Source organism: Octopus bimaculoides, chromosome 9 (genome assembly GCF_046866305.1).
Source record: "Octopus bimaculoides isolate indiv1 chromosome 9, ASM4686630v1, whole genome shotgun sequence".
Taxonomy (NCBI): Eukaryota; Metazoa; Mollusca; class Cephalopoda; order Octopoda; family Octopodidae; genus Octopus; species Octopus bimaculoides.
The window spans coordinates 20,188,388-20,207,165 of NC_142936.1; the positions used below are offsets into that span (position 1 = coordinate 20,188,388).

General features: G+C 34.8%; 1 protein-coding gene across 2 annotated transcripts in view; it reads left to right on the forward strand.

Moving 5' to 3' along the window:
- The window catches only part of LOC106876200 (protein phosphatase 1G), a 42,964-nt gene that overhangs the window by 16,015 nt on the left and 8,171 nt on the right, over positions 1-18,778 (forward strand). Inside the window, exons 4-8 of one of the 2 annotated variants that reach the window (XM_014924657.3) lie at positions 2,549-2,629; positions 10,167-10,789; positions 14,334-14,497; positions 16,178-16,277; positions 18,478-18,712. In XM_014924657.3, coding sequence (XP_014780143.1) covers positions 2,549-2,629; positions 10,167-10,789; positions 14,334-14,497; positions 16,178-16,277; positions 18,478-18,712 — 1,203 coding nt within the window. The remainder of the gene's footprint in view (positions 1-2,548; positions 2,630-10,166; positions 10,790-14,333; positions 14,498-16,177; positions 16,278-18,477; positions 18,713-18,778) is intronic. The other variant, XM_014924658.3, reaches the window with a different exon arrangement.

The following is an 18,778-nucleotide window of genomic DNA, read 5'->3' on the forward strand; positions in this document are numbered from 1 at the left end:
TATGCAATTAAAGACTGCATGTCAAAATGTGCCCTGTGGCCCTGAGGTTCTGATCTCACCTGGAATACACAGCAACATTTTTTTTTTATATATAAATTTTTTTTATCTCTAGTTCAGCTGAGGCCATACTATATTAGTTTTTGGCTAATATTATTTCAGTTATTAAGGCGGTAGGCTGGCAGAATTGCTAACATACTGGGCAAAGTGCTTAGCAGCATTTTATCCATCTTTATGTTCTGAGCTCAAATTCTGCAGAGATCGACTTTGTCTTTCATCCTTTCAGGGTTGATAAAATAAGTACCAGTTGAGCACTAGGGTTGAAAGTTTTGAGTATAACTCCTGTCAGAGAAAGTCAGTATTAGATATTGAAGTTGTGTTAATCAACTGGACCACTTTACTAAAAATTTGCTGTAAATTTAAACAAAGCATTATGATGATTCAGAAGAGCTCAGAAGAAGATACTTTTGCTGTATCTGATGTTGGCTACCTCATTCTGAGTCGAAAATACTGTCGTGGTCGATGTAGTTTTTCCCCTCTTTGAAGTTTATATTTTTGGTAAAATATATGTCTGGAAAACCTTGAATATGCTTCAAATAATTGTCTCAGCATCTACTTGAAAATTAAAAAAAAAAAATTGTTGTACTGGACTAACAGAATTGCTAGTTTATTAGATAAAATACCATATTAGCTTTAGATTTCTTGTGAGTTGAAATTTTCTTTCATTTCTCTTGAGGTTGACAAGATCAAATACCAGTTCATCATCATTTTAACATCCTTTTTTCCATGCTTGCAAAGAACAAAGTTTATCGAGGCAGATTTTATGGCCAGATGCCCTTCTCGTTACCAACCTTTGTTTCCAAATAAGTTATTTCCCATGGCCAGGCATGTTTTTGCTGAATATTAAAAATGAATGCCACTGCTTGTATGACAGTCATTTACAACTATCGCATAATGTTGAGACAAGGAGACATACATACACGATGGGATTCTTTCAGTTTTCATCTACCAAGTCCATTCATAAGGCTTTAGTCAACCTGAGTGCCACACAGGGGTCTGAACCTGAAGCAAACTTCTTAATCACACAACCATGCCTGCACAATTGGAGGTTGGTGGGACAAATTACACCCCTTTCTCAAAATGTGTGGTTGTGTATCTATGCAGAAGTCATTGTTGTTGACTTAGGCTAAGATAAATCAGAGGTTTTAATGTCTTTAACATCTTACTTTGGTAAAGATTAACATTTTAAAACTGCCTGCTTCATTATATCAGAGTTTATAATGTTTTCTCCATATAATCATATTTGTTTATATGGAAAAATTTCTGAGAAGTTCAGTATCTTTTGACAATAAATAGTTACATTGCTCTAAAGCTATTAACTGTTTTGTTACCAAACAACTTGAAACTGCCCCTGGTTCTAGGACATAAACTTTCTGTTTTAAAGTGATCTAAATTAAAATTTTTCATCAAAATTTCATGCTAATTCATGTTGCAAGCCCCACTTTAATGTTGACAAAATTATTTTATTGAATTGTTCATTATTTTAAAAATTAATTGAAGCAAAGTTGGATTTCAGAAATATGGTAAGAAAAGGGTCATATTTCAGTTTTGAGTTAAATAAAGGAGATGGTTTATTGACAGTAATACTGTTCCTTACACAAGGTTTGTTAACTTAGTTTTGGCAGTTTGCTTTTTTTTATTATTTTTATTTTTTTACATTTCGATTTCAAATCTACTAAGTTCTTTCTGCTTTGCCTTTCATCTTTCTTGTCTTGGATTAGATAAGCTACATCACAGCACCTTTCAAGTAAACCCTTCCCCCAAATTTTTAAGGCTTGTTTCAAAGTTAGAAATCCTAAATTAGTTTCAAATCTGACACTCTGTTTATTTATTTATTTATTTTGGGGGTGGGTGGTTGGTTTACCATGATTGTGTAGTTTTGATACTTCTATTGACCCACATCTCTTGACTATGAAGTTTTGCCAGCTTGGTAGAGTCACATCTTTCAATAACATATTTTTACCATGGTCAGAAAATTTTGCTAATTCTATAAGAATCATATCTGTCAACAGCATATTTTTACTTTGGTTGTTGTGGAAGTTGTAGAGTATTATAGGAGTATTGACATTATGACTAAATACAAATTGTTTTGTCGCTTAATCATAGCAGAGGTGTTTTTGTTTATTATCATTTTCACTTTGTGATGGTTAGCTTTGCGATCTTGTCTCACTTCCCACTCCGAGCTACTTGCGTGTGTGCTTTTGTTTTCCTTGCTATTCTAACGATCTTGGGCTAAAGTTGACTATTTAAGACATCTTTTAGTTATTTCCTGTCTTCAGCTCCAACTAAGTCCTTTTTATGTCACTGATTTTATTTAACAAGCAATAAATAAAATAAGATAATTTCTTTTTCTTCATAGCTAAGGGTTTGTCAGTAATTTTCTTGGTCCTATGCCTTTCTATGTACATTATATTTTTTAAATCATAATCTGGGTTGGTTTCTCTTGAGAGTTTCCTCTTAGTGATACATAACGTTCTTTTTGTTTCTATAGGAAAAACCTGTCCAAAGTCAAATACACAAAACCCAGGGCTCTACCACGATACGCCATCGTCAATGTGTACCTATGCGGCAGGTTTGTTATAGATCCTCTTTCCTCCAGTTGTTTCTCTTAAGCAACATATTATATATGTGTATTCATGATGCAGTATAATATTTCATCTCTGGTATTGACCTTTATTCCAGCTTTGTTATAAATAGCTCATGATATACATGTTATATAGACCTGTCTTCAGTCATTTCATTCAGGAGGTATAAGATCTTTAATAAAATTCAGTTTCCAATAACTGTGCTAGATTTTTTTTGGCAGTGGCTGTGTAATTTAAAGGTAGCAGGTTAGACTTCTAAATACTACGGTCATTACTTTACATTTAGCAATTAATATTTTTCTCTTTTTGGTTCCTTCAACTTGGTTGGCTCCTCTCACTTGCATGTTATTGTTTTGACTGTTTTGCTTACTCGTTCTACTGACAAAGGCCTGATTGGCATAGCAGTAAAAAACTGTCCTTGATGAAATAATGACAATAATAATAGAGTTGTGAAGTCAGTGCTACGAGATATAAACCATTAGCTCCGATAATTCATCCAAATAAATGAATTTACAAAGCATCCAGTCTGTGCTGTCAAATTTTGTTTTGAAGCTTTTCAGTAAAATTGCTACCTGTTGATTTTGTTTATTTTATAAATAGTTATGTTGAGAATTTTTTTCAGTTTTCAAACAAATGTTTAACATTATAGTTTGTCAGAAGATTAGTTATGTTGTTGATATATTTTATTTGTGGAGCGAGATTGTTGCCAGTGCCCCTGGACTGGCTCTTGTGCGGGTGGCACATAAAAGACACCATTTCGAGCGTGGCTGTTTTCGTGCGGGTGACACGTAAAAGCACCCACTACACTCTCTGAGTGGTTGGCGTTAGGAAGGGCATCCAGCTGTAGAAACTCTGCCAAATTAGATTGGAGCCTGGTGTAGCCATCCGGTTACACCAGTCCTCAGTCAAATCGTCCAACCCATGCTAGCATGGAAAGCGGACGTTAAACAATGATGATGATAGCAGTTGATTTTTTTTTACTTTAACCTGTTAGCATTGAAATCAGCCATATCTGTCCAAAATAGTTTCTTTTATGTTTGAATCGGCCATATATGGGGTCTCTCACCTATCCTACAATATTATTCTAAAAAATAAACAATGCAAATGATTGAAATCTTGAAGCTATGAGATAATGCATGATTAATTCAAAACAATGTGAAGCATTACATTTGACAGTCATCTGAAAGCTAAAGCGTTAAAAGTTATATTTATTTCTCTTCATGAAAGTTTTGTGATGTCTTTGTCATCACCATTTTAGTGTCTTTTTTCCATGCTTTTACTGGTCAGATGAAAATTTGTCATGACAGATTTTCTTTGCTGGTGCCACATAAAAAAAAACACTCTGTAAAGTGGTTGGCATTAGGAAAGGCATCCAGTTTCTCAAACCATGCTAAAACAAACAATCAGAGCCTGGTGCAGCTCTACAGCTTACCAGCTCCTGTCCAACACATGCCAGCATGGAAAGCAGATGTTAAATGATGATGATGATGGATGCTTTTCTTGTCACCAACCCTCACTTGTTTCAAGTAAGGTAACAGGAATTTCTGTCTAGGACCCTTGTATCTCAGTCTACATTTGCTCTACATAGACATACTTTTTTGGAATTAGAATGATCCAGGGATTGGAAATGTTTTTCATTTGGTTCTTGAACATCCAGCATTGGGATCAGGTCTGAATGAGTATTTGTTGTATGCTAACTGTCGAAAATCCAAATTTTAAAAGAATTCCAAACATTTGTGAACTTATAAGTTTTTCATTTAAACTGAATTTAAAGTAATACCATATTGGTAGGGTACCAATAAATGCTTTATTATTATTGCTCTCTTTAGTTTTGGGCCACAGGCCTTATTAGCCCTCTGCAGGAGCTAGCTTAAAAGTCCACACGGAGTGCGGATTTTCAGCTGGTATATATATATATATATATATATTATTTTGTTTAAAAGAGTTCCAACACTGTCTGTTTTTTATGTTTTATTTATATTCCTGCAGAACTAATGTGGGGTATAGAATATGGAATATATAAAATAATATACAATATAAAATAAAATAAAATAAAAATGGATGGCACCATGAAAGAAAGTATTGAATGTAGATGAAATATTGAGTGTTCAATATAAAGGATCAAATATATAAATATAAATATATAAAGGCGACCCCACATTAGTTCTGCAGGAATATAAATAAAACATAAAAAACAGACAGTGTTGGAACTCTTTTAAACAAAATAATATATTCCTCTATACACAATCATACAAAAAAACCACCTTTTTTGTATTTATTTTTACTCGCATATATATATATATATATACATATATATGTATGTATGTATGTATATATATGTATGTATGTATATATATATATATATATATATATATATATATATGTATGTATGTATGTATATATATATATATATATATATATATATATATATATACATACATACATACATACATACACATATACACACACAACACACACACACACACATATACATATATAGGGTGCGGTGAATTAATTGTCATCTAAATAATGCAAAAATGAAAATAACACTGACATCTCATTTTAACAGATATATTTACCAAGATTACATAGAAATATCATGAAATAATAAAGAGTAAATTTATTCAATAAAATCACCATTGGCTTCACCCCAGGCGACCTCCAGGTGACTTTGGAATTTCCTGCAACTCTTCTGAATGGTCTCCTTATTTAAGTTGGTGAATGTTGCAATAATCCTTGCCTTCAGTTCATCTTTGGTGTTACAAGGAGTTTTGTTGGTCTCTCATTCGACCGCGCCCCACACATAATAATGAAGGGGATTGCAGTGTGGGGAGTTAGGTGGCTAGATGTTAGGGGTGTTGTCGCAGAAATTTTCTGACAGCCATGACTGGGTTCTGCTTGTGTGGCATGGTGTTGAGTCCTGTTGCCAGACATAGGGTCTTCCAGTGACCACCCTCTTGACCCAGGGCAGGACTGTCTCCTCCAAGCACTTGATGTAAGCGTCCGTGTTGAGTTTGAGATCACGTGGAAAGATGAATGGAGACATAATGTTGCCATCACTAGTGATCACTCCAAACACCATAATGTTGACTGGATGTTTGATTTTTATCCCTCTTGGTGCATGTTTCGAGGACATGACAAGCCAGCAGTTGTTCTATGTGGTCACTATCTGATCCTGGCAGAAATATTTCTCGTCTGAGAAAAACGAAAACATGTTCAGTTGGAGGGGGTGCTTGAGTTCAAAAGCTTCATAGTATGTTCTTCCTTTTGTCCTTGATGACTTGGGGTAAAAATTAGCCCTTTCTCATCTTGTGACAGATACCAAATGTCTTGCACTACCTGCCTGATAAGAAACTCAGACACTCCCGTGTCCCTGGTGATGGACCTCATTGACTTGGAGGGATCATTGTCAATTATGGCTTGGATCTCACCAACAAATTCAGGAGTTCTTTTCTTATCAGAATGATCAGAGTCAGTTCTCTGAGCTGCTGTACCTTCGTAATTACCATTATACTCATCGAACTCTTTCCAATTCCTCTGCACTGTCCTCAGATTTGACGCCCAAACATTCTGAAATGTTCATATTGGAGCTTCCGGTGCGAATGCCAAGCAGTAAAGTATGTCGTTTCCAAATTTCTGGCAGAATGAATTGTGTCATGGTACTGTTTTTCTCACAGACGGTGCCCAACTGACCCTACTATACTGTGTAGTCAACAAAATCAAAAACAAACAATGCACATGCACAAAATTAAAAATATGAAATGGCAACAATTTACCCATCGCACCCTGTATATATATTTCTGTATGTGTGTGTGTCTTTGTATCTGTGTTGGTCCCCTACCACCTCTTGACAACTGGTGTTCGTGTACTTATTTCTGACCCTGTAACTTTAGTGGTTCAGCAAAAGAGACCAATGGAATAAGTACCAATCTTTGAAAGAAAAGAAGTACTTGGGTTGATTCATTCGACTAAAATAAAATTCTCCAAGTGACTCAGTATGGCTGCAGTCTAATGACTGAAGTATGTAAAAGGTAAAGGATAAGTGTTGAACCACCAACTAACTAATATTATATGTTTCTACCAATGGTGGCAAAAGTATTCTCAATATTACCTATCATGTGAAAGGTAACCCTCTAGTAAGTATACTGGCCAATGCAATCAGTTTTACTTTCCTTTATGGGACAGACAGATCAAAAGAGATTGAAACTGCTAATTAATAGATGATGATATAGATATGAGATGAAGATGGTAGTGTCATGATTACAAACATACAAGTTCACATTGTGTTAGTCATTTAGTTGTGTTTTCAAACAAAGCTTATATTTTCTTAATACAGTTCTATAGTTGAGAGATGAGGAATTATGTACATTATTTAATTATTTACATTTGACGGATATTTATCCACATTTTTTTTGTTGTTAACACGTTTTGGCTGATGTACTCTCCAGCCTTCATCAGGTGTCCTAAGGTATTTTTCCTATGTTATTATTATTATTCAGGTCACTGCCTGGAATCAAACTCGGAATCTTGGGGTTAGTAGCCCACACTCTTAACCACTATGCCATATACTCATGGACAATTATGGAGTGAATTTTAGGGCTTATAAATCTAATATTTTTCTATCCTTCCTTAATACCGGTTCCCATATTTTCTTGATTGAAATTATGAAAGAAACCTAGTTATAAGGGCACTTGCTCTTAACTATTTCATTTAAAAGTACGCTGGCCGAGAAACATGGTTTGGTCAATGAAAAAGAATAACATCCAGTTTCCTTTTCCTTGTGGGAGCTTACCTGTCATGATGTAAAGTATTGTAACTGTTGCAATAATTGTCTATTAATTTTGGTCTCAAGTTGTCTTTCTTTCTCATGATCAAAGGTTTTCCAGTTCTGTCCATCATGTTTTATTACTGTTATTTTCTGACAATGCATCTTGAGCTACATTATCCAATTTATCCAATATATCCTTAAATTTAAACTGGCCACATCTGGCCCAAATATTCTACCTGTTTTATGTCCAAACTGGCCAGATTTGGCCTTTCATACCTACCTGCTATGTCATACTGAAAATAAACAGTCGCATATTTGAAATCCTGAAGCTACAAGATGAATGCATGGTTAATTCAAAACAATGTAAATAGATATGAATTACGCTTGATAGAGTAATCTGAATGCTAAAGGGTTGATTTTTTTCAAGTGTGTGATTTGAAGAAGATTTGACCTATGATTTTAGGGAAGTTGGGTAAATCACAGACATTTGGTACTAGTTGAAATAAATGTCAGCACATTATTTCTGCTCTGTCTTGATTCTAATATCATTCTATATCACTATCCATACTTTTTTCTTTTTTTTATAAAGATGGTGATATAGAAGTATTATGCCTTGCAGCATTTGTTTTATTATAAAAAAAGTACTTCAGTTATTCACATGTAATCATCAACAATTAATATCTGTTTTCTATGTGAACATGGGTTGGACATCAAAGCTGTTTTAAAAGATATACAAAAGCTTCATTCAGTCTCTAGGTCACTGAAAATTGTGAATAAAAAATTCTTGTTGTAATTGTGGTGATTTACAAAAGACAAAGGAATATTAGAATTAGCCATTATGTTTATTTTGTAGCAATTAAGTTGTGGGATAGGTATAAAATATTTCATTAGACCATCTTGATTACAGTGAAGTCTGGTTGTATGTTGCTTCACTTGAAAGGGGAGTTTTGCTAACCAATAATGAGAATTTTTTTTTTTTACACATATTGCTACCAATATTCTAGAGTCTTCAGCTGCTTTTGTCTGAAATTTTTACCTTATACATTGTGGATTTTTGTACTCCCCAAAGCTTATGACCTCACTATACGCATGTACACATGTATATGTGTGTGTATATATATATATATATATATATATATTTATAAACATAATTAAGGGATCAGCAAACATTTGCTTCACCATATACCGAAATAGCAGCTAAAAAAAGCTGAGACTCCAACTGATAGCTTGCTGATCCCTTAATTATGTTTATAAATGTATGGGAACTTTTAAATAAGTTCTCCACTGATAATGGTGCTTACATACCGAAGGGCTTGGTAAAAATTATTAATTGTTGATTTATTAATAAATTGATAAATCTTTACCCTTTTAATTTGTAATAATTATATATATATATATATATATATATATATATATATATATATATATATATATATAAAGTTACAGTCTTACTCTGTTGGATTGTATGTGTGTGTGTGTGTGTGTGCCTGTAGTTTGTGACACACACATACCTATTTGCTGACTTTGGGCCTTCAACCATTTAAAAAAATTTCTCTTAGATTATTGTTAACTGAGTTTTATGATTCAACCTTGCAGTAGAATGCCTTCTATGTATTATCAAATTGTGCTCTAGTTTTTGACTTGAATGGCTTACCTAGGTAAAATTAAGATCTCTTAACAGTGGAATCGAAGTTATTTTCTCTACTCAGCTTGAACTTGGTCAGCTATTAATGGCATATCAATTTGCTACCTGACTTTAAATCCTACTGAGAGTTGATAAACAAACACCAGTTATATACTGGCATTGAAGTAGATGATTATCGGTTCTTCACAAAATTTGATTAGTTAAAGAAACCCAAAGTTATTGACATTATCTTACCTGGTGCAAATTACAGTTACATATATCTATGAATTATGAGCTAGTTATTTGTAGAAAAGATAGGCTAATGTGTGGCATCAGGGTACCACATCACTGAAAATTTTGGCTTCCTGTATTGCATCTAAGTTGAATTAGTTGTTGGTATCCAACCACCATAATCCAATTATACAATGCTGGCATTTATAAATGTATACTTTACCATGGTACTTTTTTATTGTGAAGTGGATTTGGTCTCTCATGGGTTATGTTTTTGCACAACACAGCAACAGTAATTCTTTATGAATTACCAGCTAGCTGTGACTCTTATTCCTTGTGAAATTATACTTCAAGTTTTCTAATATCTTGTATTTTATACAATTCAATTTAGTAAGGAGTAACAGGATTTGATAATACTTCTTTTGAAAGGAATTTTGGGTTGAAATTTTAAAATAGAAGACCTAGAGTATTTTTCAAACTACAGGAAATGTGAGTTTGAGTCCTATGGGCAGCTTTCAACTTTTTCTATCCAAAAAGGATTTTCAACCCAATATTTATGCTTATTATGGCGTTAGGAAGGGCATCCAGCTGTAGAAACTCTGCCAAATCAGATTGGAGCCTGGTGTAGCCATACGGTTCACCAGTCCTCAGTCAAATCGTCCATCCCATGCTAGCATGGAAAGCGGACGTTAAACGATGATGATGATTATATATAGCTTTGCGTGTGCACTTTGCGAATATTCCAAGAAAGTATTACTTCATATTCTCTTGAAAGTTTATAAAAATTCTTATGATGTCAACAAATTTATAATTATTTTGTTTGCTTTACTTGAGCATGAAAGTTATCACAAAAGTTAGTTTGTATGTTTTTTAGTCATTTGTTGTTTTTTTTTCTCTTCAGATGATGACGTCCATGATGAAAATGAAGCAGAAATGCTTCGGGCTGATGCTAACATTCCTATCGAGGAATTGGTGGCCAAGTATCAGAAACAGGGCACTCCACAACAACTTGTTGGTAGCAAGAAGAAAAAGATATTTGATTCACCTGCTATTCGACCCAAAAAATTAGCTTCAGAAGCATCTGATGATGATGCTGAAGCAGACAGTGGTGTCAGTTCCAGCAGTAGCAGCATTGCTAAAATCACAAATGGTCATGCAGATAATGAGAATAATCTTAATACAGAAAAAGAATTCAAAGCTAAAAACTCTGCTGCAGACAGTAGCATATCATCTGATCGAACTGAACTCCAAAATAATGAGGTAGAAGAAGCAAAGTGTTCAGAAAGTGACACCTCACAAAACTCTGCCCAAGACCTCAAAAGCAATGCTAGTTCATCCAAAACAGAAACTGTTGCTTCTTCTGCATCCCAACCTTCATCTTCCTCATCATCATCTTCATCAATATCATCATCCTCATCATCTACAACCTCTGCATCCACATCATTCAAAGATGATTCTGATGAAGCCCAAGCCTCCAGTTCTTCGTCTGTGCCTGGACCGTCAAGTAGCCATGCTTCAAATTGGGTATGTTGATGCTGTTTATAGTCAAATGTTATCTTTCACAAATTAAAATATAGACAGTATGTTCAGGCTTAGAAAATTACATATTAATCAAGATTTCTGGACTTCTTTGCTTCCTTCAACATCATATGTGCTCTCTATTTTCAAAACCTAATTCCATATTATTGATGCAAGCAGCAGTTATGGATAAGTTATTGAATTTTAAAAGCTAATCTGCTTATGTTTTGTATTGTGTTAATCATGAAATTGCTTTAATACTTCACTGTCTGCTAAGTAATTCATGTGTGCTATATGTATTTTCCAACCTTCCGATGGCACTGTGCCATTTCACATATGTCTATAACTGAATGGTTGACTTTCTTGGAAGCTGGCCAAAAGCCTAGAATCTGAAAATGAACCTGTGGTTAAATTGCTTGTGTTATAGAAATACCAAGATATTAAAAATTGCAAATGATATCACTGAAAAGGCAAGCTTTACTATGTCTAAAGTAGGCTTCATATATTTTATTATAGTTTTCTTCCTCTCTTTCATAAAATGCATGTCTAAATAATTGAGGATTTGTTTACAGATTTGAACTAGTATGTTGCTTAACTGAACTGTTTATATCATTAGGTATTTAATGAATTAGCTTCCTTTATGTACAGTTCAAATCCTATTCCTAGCATTCAAAACAACATAAACAATTTTACTTTCATCCCAGCCACACACACATCACAGAACTCAGAGCTATCCACCTATGGAACATCTTATTTTGAGACTACTGTAATTTTTTGCTCCCACTAAACTATCAAACTCATGGTAATTGACGAGAATGGTAAATAGAGATCCTTCTAGGAGAAATACAACAGGTAGATTTCGGTTAGGCTTTTTTCAGAGTTCAGGATGTTTCTGTGTACATCATTCACATATATTTATTATTACAACATTATAATAAATCAGTTGAAAATATTTACAAAATGGAAACAAACTTATAGATTGCACATATACTTGTCATGCTTCAGTGAGCAGTGTAGTGTAACTCACCTGATAATTTGTACTAATATTTGAACTCAGAACGTAAAGACAGATGAAATACCACTAAGCATTTTGTCTGGTGTGTTAACGTTTCTGCCAGCTCGCCGCCTTAAAGAATTTGTCCTAATATTGTTGCATTAACTGGTCAGCTGTAACCGTTTTAAGGGCTACATACTTTGTATTCTTGTTATTGGATTAGCGAAACAATTATGAGAATGGAATCAAGGGATAAGCCCTGCTTTCCCGGGAATTAATGGGTGTGTCAGCTAGTATATATATATATATATATATATATATATATATACACACACATACACCCACACACAGGAAGCGACACACACACATATATATATAATCTCCATCACATCATTTAATTTTCACCTTTCTTAGATGGGTTAGGTGGAATTTGTTGGGGCATATCTGTGGCTGGATGCCCTTCCTATTGTCAACAATTGTCTGTTTCCCATCAAGATAATGCTGTCCATGGTCAGACATGTTTTCCATGGAAAACTGAAATCCTGATGTCAAGACAAAGAGACATGCATACAAACACACACGCATACATGATGGGATTCTGCCTGTTTTTACCTGCAAAATCTATAATAGAAGGCACTTTCCTAAAGTGCCATGCAGTGTGACCAAAAAGGAAACTTCTCAACAATGCAGCCATGCCTGCACCAATACACACACACACACACTCTCGCTCGCTTGCTCATTCACTCATGGTAACATGAAACATGGACATTAAAAGATATATTGTTTTATTGAAAAATGCTCTTGTACATTAGTCTTTTAGAAATATGTGCATGTGTAGGGAGTATTTCATTTAGGTTACATAAAAGGGTCTTGTAATAGAATTCCTTTAAGAGATGATCTTATGTTTGTGGGACAAAACATAATCTTTGATATTTCTTTCATTAATCCTTCCTTGTTTTCACTAAAACATTTATTAAAATGTATACTTAGTACTTTTGTTTATTTATTTTTTAAAATTCTTTCTATCCCACTCTTGCATCTCATTGTTTGACATCATTCTTTAGGTTTGCTGTTTATACCAAGTCTATTTACATATTACAAGGCTATAAGCACCAAACTGGATTTGATAGTGATGCCCTAGATAGGGGGTTCATGAGTTTTGGGGGTATGAAGCTAAGCCATCCTACTTCTCCTGGATCTGCTATGGCTTAGGGTGTCCATGGCTAAGGCATACCAGACTTATAAAGGAGCTGGTCCCTAGGTGTATGTCACACGAACTGGTCTCCCTACCTGAGAGTTTATATAGGTCTTGTGCTTTGATGGTAAGTTGAGGAGAGCAAAAGACCAGCAGAGTAAATTGCAAATAAACCTGCAGAAAGTAGTAGAAAGCCACTGTATTATTTCTCTCTGCAAAACCAGGGATTTTCATGGAGGCCCATGATCACTGACATCTGTATACATGGCAGATGATGAAAGAGGGAGAGAAATTATTGTTAGTGTGTAATAAGTAGTTGTTGAATTTTATCCTTCTAGCAGAGTCAAATTTACCTTTCATTCTTCTAGGGCAAATAGATAAAACAGCATCTTTGTTCTGGAAAAAGTTTAAATTAAACTAAACATTTCCATTACAGATTGGGACATTTTACCTTCTGGTTCCTTCAGCCTAACAGCCTCTATGTTCTTCCATCTGCCTATGTCTTTGGTAAGAGTTGGAACTTGAAACCAGTTTGTGCCACAGGTTTACAGGTCATCTTTTAAGGTGTATCTTCAGGTTTTCTTTGGTCTACCCTTTGGTCTCTTTCTACCAGCTGGTAACCATCTCTTTGCAGTTCTTGCTGAGATATTATCTCCAATTTGTAGGACATGCTCTACCACCATGTCCTACTCTTCATGACAAGACTCAGGCGTGTGGCATTTGCTCTTTGAAGCATCTCCTTCTTTGTGATCTCGTCTCGCCATCTATTGCCCAGGATTTTTTGGAAAGTATCAATATATTTTACAATTCAGGTGGTACTTTTCCATGTGTCAGCAATAACGGTTGTTGAGTTAACAGTTGACCAGAATAACCTTAATTTGGTTTGTGATGTGAACCTCTTCAATTGCCATATTTATTGGAGTTCGGTGACTACTCCTGCATCTTTGGCAATCTTTTGTAATGATATCCTACTTTCTGTAGGATATCGTTTTTCCAGTTATCATTGTATTCTCTTTATTGCCAACACTCTATTTTTTAGAACCTCCAGTTTACTTTGCTCAACTGTGCTATTATTTAGTTTTGAGTAGGAGTCTTGGGACAACATTTTGGTCCCTTGGTTTCAGTTCCCAATGGAAGTATTTCCTTGTATGTTGCTATTGCCCCTGAGGTAATGTCATTAATGCCATAAATTCCCACTTTCTCTCTCAATTTTCTATCCTAAAAATATATTACTGGATGCTAATATAAAGTGGTCTCAGTGAGCAGCTAGATTAACATGCTTTTGATGTTACATGTTAGCAAGACACTTCATTCTTCATGGTTAAAGCTTTGTTCTAATTTCTCAACTTTTACCATTTAAGGAACCCCAACCAGGCAGCTCTGGATGTTCTCCCAAAAAAAAGTCTCTCCATACAGGTGAGGAAGGTGATATGGAAGGAAAAGTTGAGGATGATGATGATGAAGATGAAGAAGAGGACGATGAGGAAGATAGTGAATTAGATGAGTCTGATGAAGAATATGAAGGGTATGGAGAAATTTACTTTTTGAGTTCTGAATTTCCTAACATATTTCTTTCTTTGCTTAAGTTGACCTTTCTTAATTTCTATGCCAGTGTGTCAAGCAAAACATCTTATGATGCAAGTGAAATCACCCTTCTGTCTTCTTTAATCTTCAGCTTATTGATGTCATCCTCATACAGCATAAATACCTCTTCTCAGATCTACCTTGTGTGAAAATGTATTTTAGTTTGCACATGATGTTATCTCATGGACAACAAACAATTGGAAGTCACCATAATAGCTTGACCTTGCAATCGTAGATGATCTCTCAAGGCAATCTTACATAGCAGTGCCAAAACTGTTATAAAGACTAGAATTATTCTTTGGAGCTAGAAAATACAGTAAAATACTTCATCTCCTGCTGCACATACAAACATCCTGGACTACCTTCATAAGAAGACTCATTGGATTGACTTACTCATTACTAAAACTATACAGTTTCTAGTTCATTGATGTGGTTTTCGTCTTTGTACCTCTTCCATCACTACAACTACATTTCCCTTCTGATTTAGCTTGCAGCATAGCATCTCTATCCAACACGCATCTCTCTTATCACTCTAGTGCCCATGATTCTTTATAGGACTCCCAATTCTAGTGGAAGGGAAGGTTTCCTCAAATCAATGACCTAGCCTGAATACTTGCAACAGAGAAGACTCTACTAAAGTCTTCTAAGGTCTCAAATGGTGGTGATAACTGTTTGATACCAACCTGCTTGAGACCACCTCTAGTTTTATGATACATTCTCTATATTTTAAAGTGATCTATTTTAAAACCTTTCATAAAATTTTCATGTTAATTTATGTTCTAAACACTGGCTTAATAATAATGATAGCAATTTAGTAAATTCTCATTATTTCCAAGATTAATTGTAGCAATAGCAGTGTTTTAACAGAAATATGGTAACAAAAGGATTAAACTGCATCACAGATTGTCTCCTACCAGGTGGGCCATGCTGGGATTTGAGTTCTTTATGCAAAATATTGGAACAATTATTGAAAGACAGCTAGTCTATTGTTCTTACATTTTTGTCAATCCCACCCACCACAACAGAATTGATATCCTAAAACCACGGTGTCATGTAAAAAGCACTGGTGATGGTGTCATGCAAAAAGCAGTGGTGATGGTGCCACATAAAAAGTACCCAGTACACTCTATAAAGTGGTTGGCATTAGGAAGGGCATCCAGCTATAAAAACCATGTCAAAACAGATTATGGAGCACGGTGCAATCCCTGGCCATGCCAGTTCCTTTTAAGCTGTCCAACCCATGCCGGTATGGAAAACAGATGTTAAATGATGATGATGATCCTGAATTGGTATTTTTTTATTGACCTTCAAAGGATGAAAGGTAGTATTAACCTCTGCAAGATTCAAACTTGGAATGCAGAGAACTGGACCGAATACCACTGCATTTTATCTGGTGCTCTAACAAGTTTACCAATTTCTCTGTAATTGACTGCATTAATCTTACCAATTTGAGAGGCTATGTAGCAGCCATACGTATTGTTCCTCCTTTCATTAACTTACAAACAGTTTGTTTTCTCTCCTCACTATTGGTCTTGGGATAATTTGCATTTTATCCATCCGTAGTTGATATAAATCCAAGATATGTATCATTGTTCTTTATCTTAATGTGTTTTCTGTTCAGTGACAGCAGTGATGACAATGGCCTAGATGAAGAAGATGAAGGCGATGATGATGAGGAAGATGATTATGATAACCAGAATTTAATGAAAGACAGTGAAGAGGTGTGTATACCTAGGCCTATTTTCTCCACTCTGTTTTGCTTGTGTTAATTTCTTTTTTCTTTTTTTTTTCCCATTAAACTTTCACAGCAATGGTTTTTCTGAGAAAAAACAATTTCTGAATTGGTTTTGCAATCCACCATAAATTGATCATTATTTAACCAACATTATTGTTATGGTTAGTTCTTATTATTTAGTTGTAAGTCAACCCTGATTGACCAGATTTATTCTAAAAGGCATCCCGAGTGTGACCGGTCCATCTTTTTTTTCTTCAGACATCACAAACTATATTATATAAAATGTCCCCCTTTTTAATACGGTAGATTGTGACTTGATGTAGATTTGGCCAAAAACATGTTAAATAAGGTTGGCTTCTTTTGTTTAGTGCTAGGTTAGGCCTGATTGAATAGGTCTTTCATCAAAGACCTTCCATTTATGATTATTTCATCTTTTGTGGGACATCAAACTTTCTTGTCCACTATACTCTTCCTTGTGTCAGAAGGTGTAATGATCTGCGGAATATTTAGCTGTTATTTTTAGCAGTTTGGCCACATAGTCTCCCCTGTTAGCTTGTAGTTCTGGTTTTTCTTTTATACATTTCAACCCAAATGCTGTGGCCATGTTAGAGAACTGCCAGTGGTTAGTAGATAGATTGGATGACCAATTTAACCATTTAGCATTTAAGCCGGCCATATCCAGCCTAAATATTCTCTACCTGTTCTATGTTCAAACTGGCCGGATCTGGCTTTGCACACTTATCCTACAATGTCATTCTAAGAATAAGCAACTACATCCTCAAAATTTTAATGCTGCGATGTCTTTGCATGATTACTTCAAAACAATTTGATTACATAAGCATTACATTTGACAGAATAATCTGTATACTAAAGGGTTAAAAAAAAGAAGTTTCTTGGATACAAATGAAGTGCTTCAGTAACTCCTGTTTTCGTTCAATTTCAGTTTGTGCTACTAATGTTTCTTTCCAAGTTACAATGACAATTATTTTTCTGTAAAGATATTGGGATGATATTTTATTAGCTCATTACTTTTATGGCAAGCTGATGGCCTTCTTTTAGATTGTATTAAGCTGTCTGAAGGTGTCTAACTTCAGTTGTATTGTAAATAGTATTTAACTTGAATTTTTATTGATCTGTTTGTGTTGAGGGGGAAAATTGTTTGAAAGAATTTCTAACAGGTGCATATGAAGAACAAGTCACTGTAATTGGACACAGAGAGATGAGGAGAGGAGGTATAAATGTGTTGGATAGATTTATATAATGTAGGTCTATTAGAAAGTTCTGCTAGTGTAACAGAAGGGGATTCAGATTAATGGTAGGTTAGAGGTTATACGATGTTGGTGACAGAGAGACCACAAAAGAAGTGCAATATTAATTTAAAACATGAGCCAAATGGAAGTATGTTGAGAAGGTAATTGGGCAGTAATTATTTTCTATTCCATACAAGGCCACTGAATATTCAAATGAAATATGACAGTAACATTATTTTCTTTTGTAAGTGAACAATTGCCCCATAGTTCAGGTGTGTGAGAATTGGTAGACTGAATAGAACAATTTACTTGAAAAACAAATAACATTTGGAAACAGAGAGAGCATCAAGCCATAGAAAATCTGCCTTGTAAATGCTCATCTCACTCATGCTTGCATGAAAAGCAAGGATAAAAAAGATGATGATCCGTATGTGTGTGTGTGCACGTGTGCAGGTCCTGAAAAGTTCCTGCCTTTAACCCTTTCAATACCAACCCAGGTGAAACCAGCTCTGGCTCTATAGTACAAATGTTTTGTTTTCATAAGTTTTGAATTAAAATCTTCCAACTTTAGTCATAATTTATGTTCCTAACACCAGCTTAATGATAACTAAGTGAATTTACTAGATTCTTTGTTATATTTAAAATTAATTTAAAGAAGCACAGAGCATCTCAAAATAAATTTGGTAACAAAAGGGTTATGAAAGGCCTGGTTGGAGGCCCAACTTTCTGAGTTCTTTCACAGGGCTTAGAAAAACTGAAGGAACACTGCAACAAGTGTGTGAATCTTAGAGGGAAATGTTTTCAATAAAATCATAATTAATTGATCCTCTTGTATGTTCTTTAACCAAATTCAGGAACTTTTCAGCATCTTTCATTATAGTTTAGTAAAGAAATTTTGTGTTTCTTCTAATTAAAGCTTTATACTTTTATTTTTAGCCTGGAATGGACAGTGGTTGTACTGCCGTTGTTGCTCTGTTACAAGGACAACGGCTGGTTGTAGCTAATGCTGGCGACTCACGCTGTGTCTTATGTAGCAACGGCAAAGCTATTGATCTCTCAATTGACCATAAACCTGAAGACGAGGCTGAGAAGTCTCGTATTGAGGCAGCTGGTGGTAAAGTTACAAGTGATGGACGTGTCAATGGAGGACTTAATCTGTCAAGAGCAATTGGTAATTTTCAGTTTGGCTATTCCCATTTTCTCTCCTGATTTTCATTCTTTCTGTAAAATTTCAACT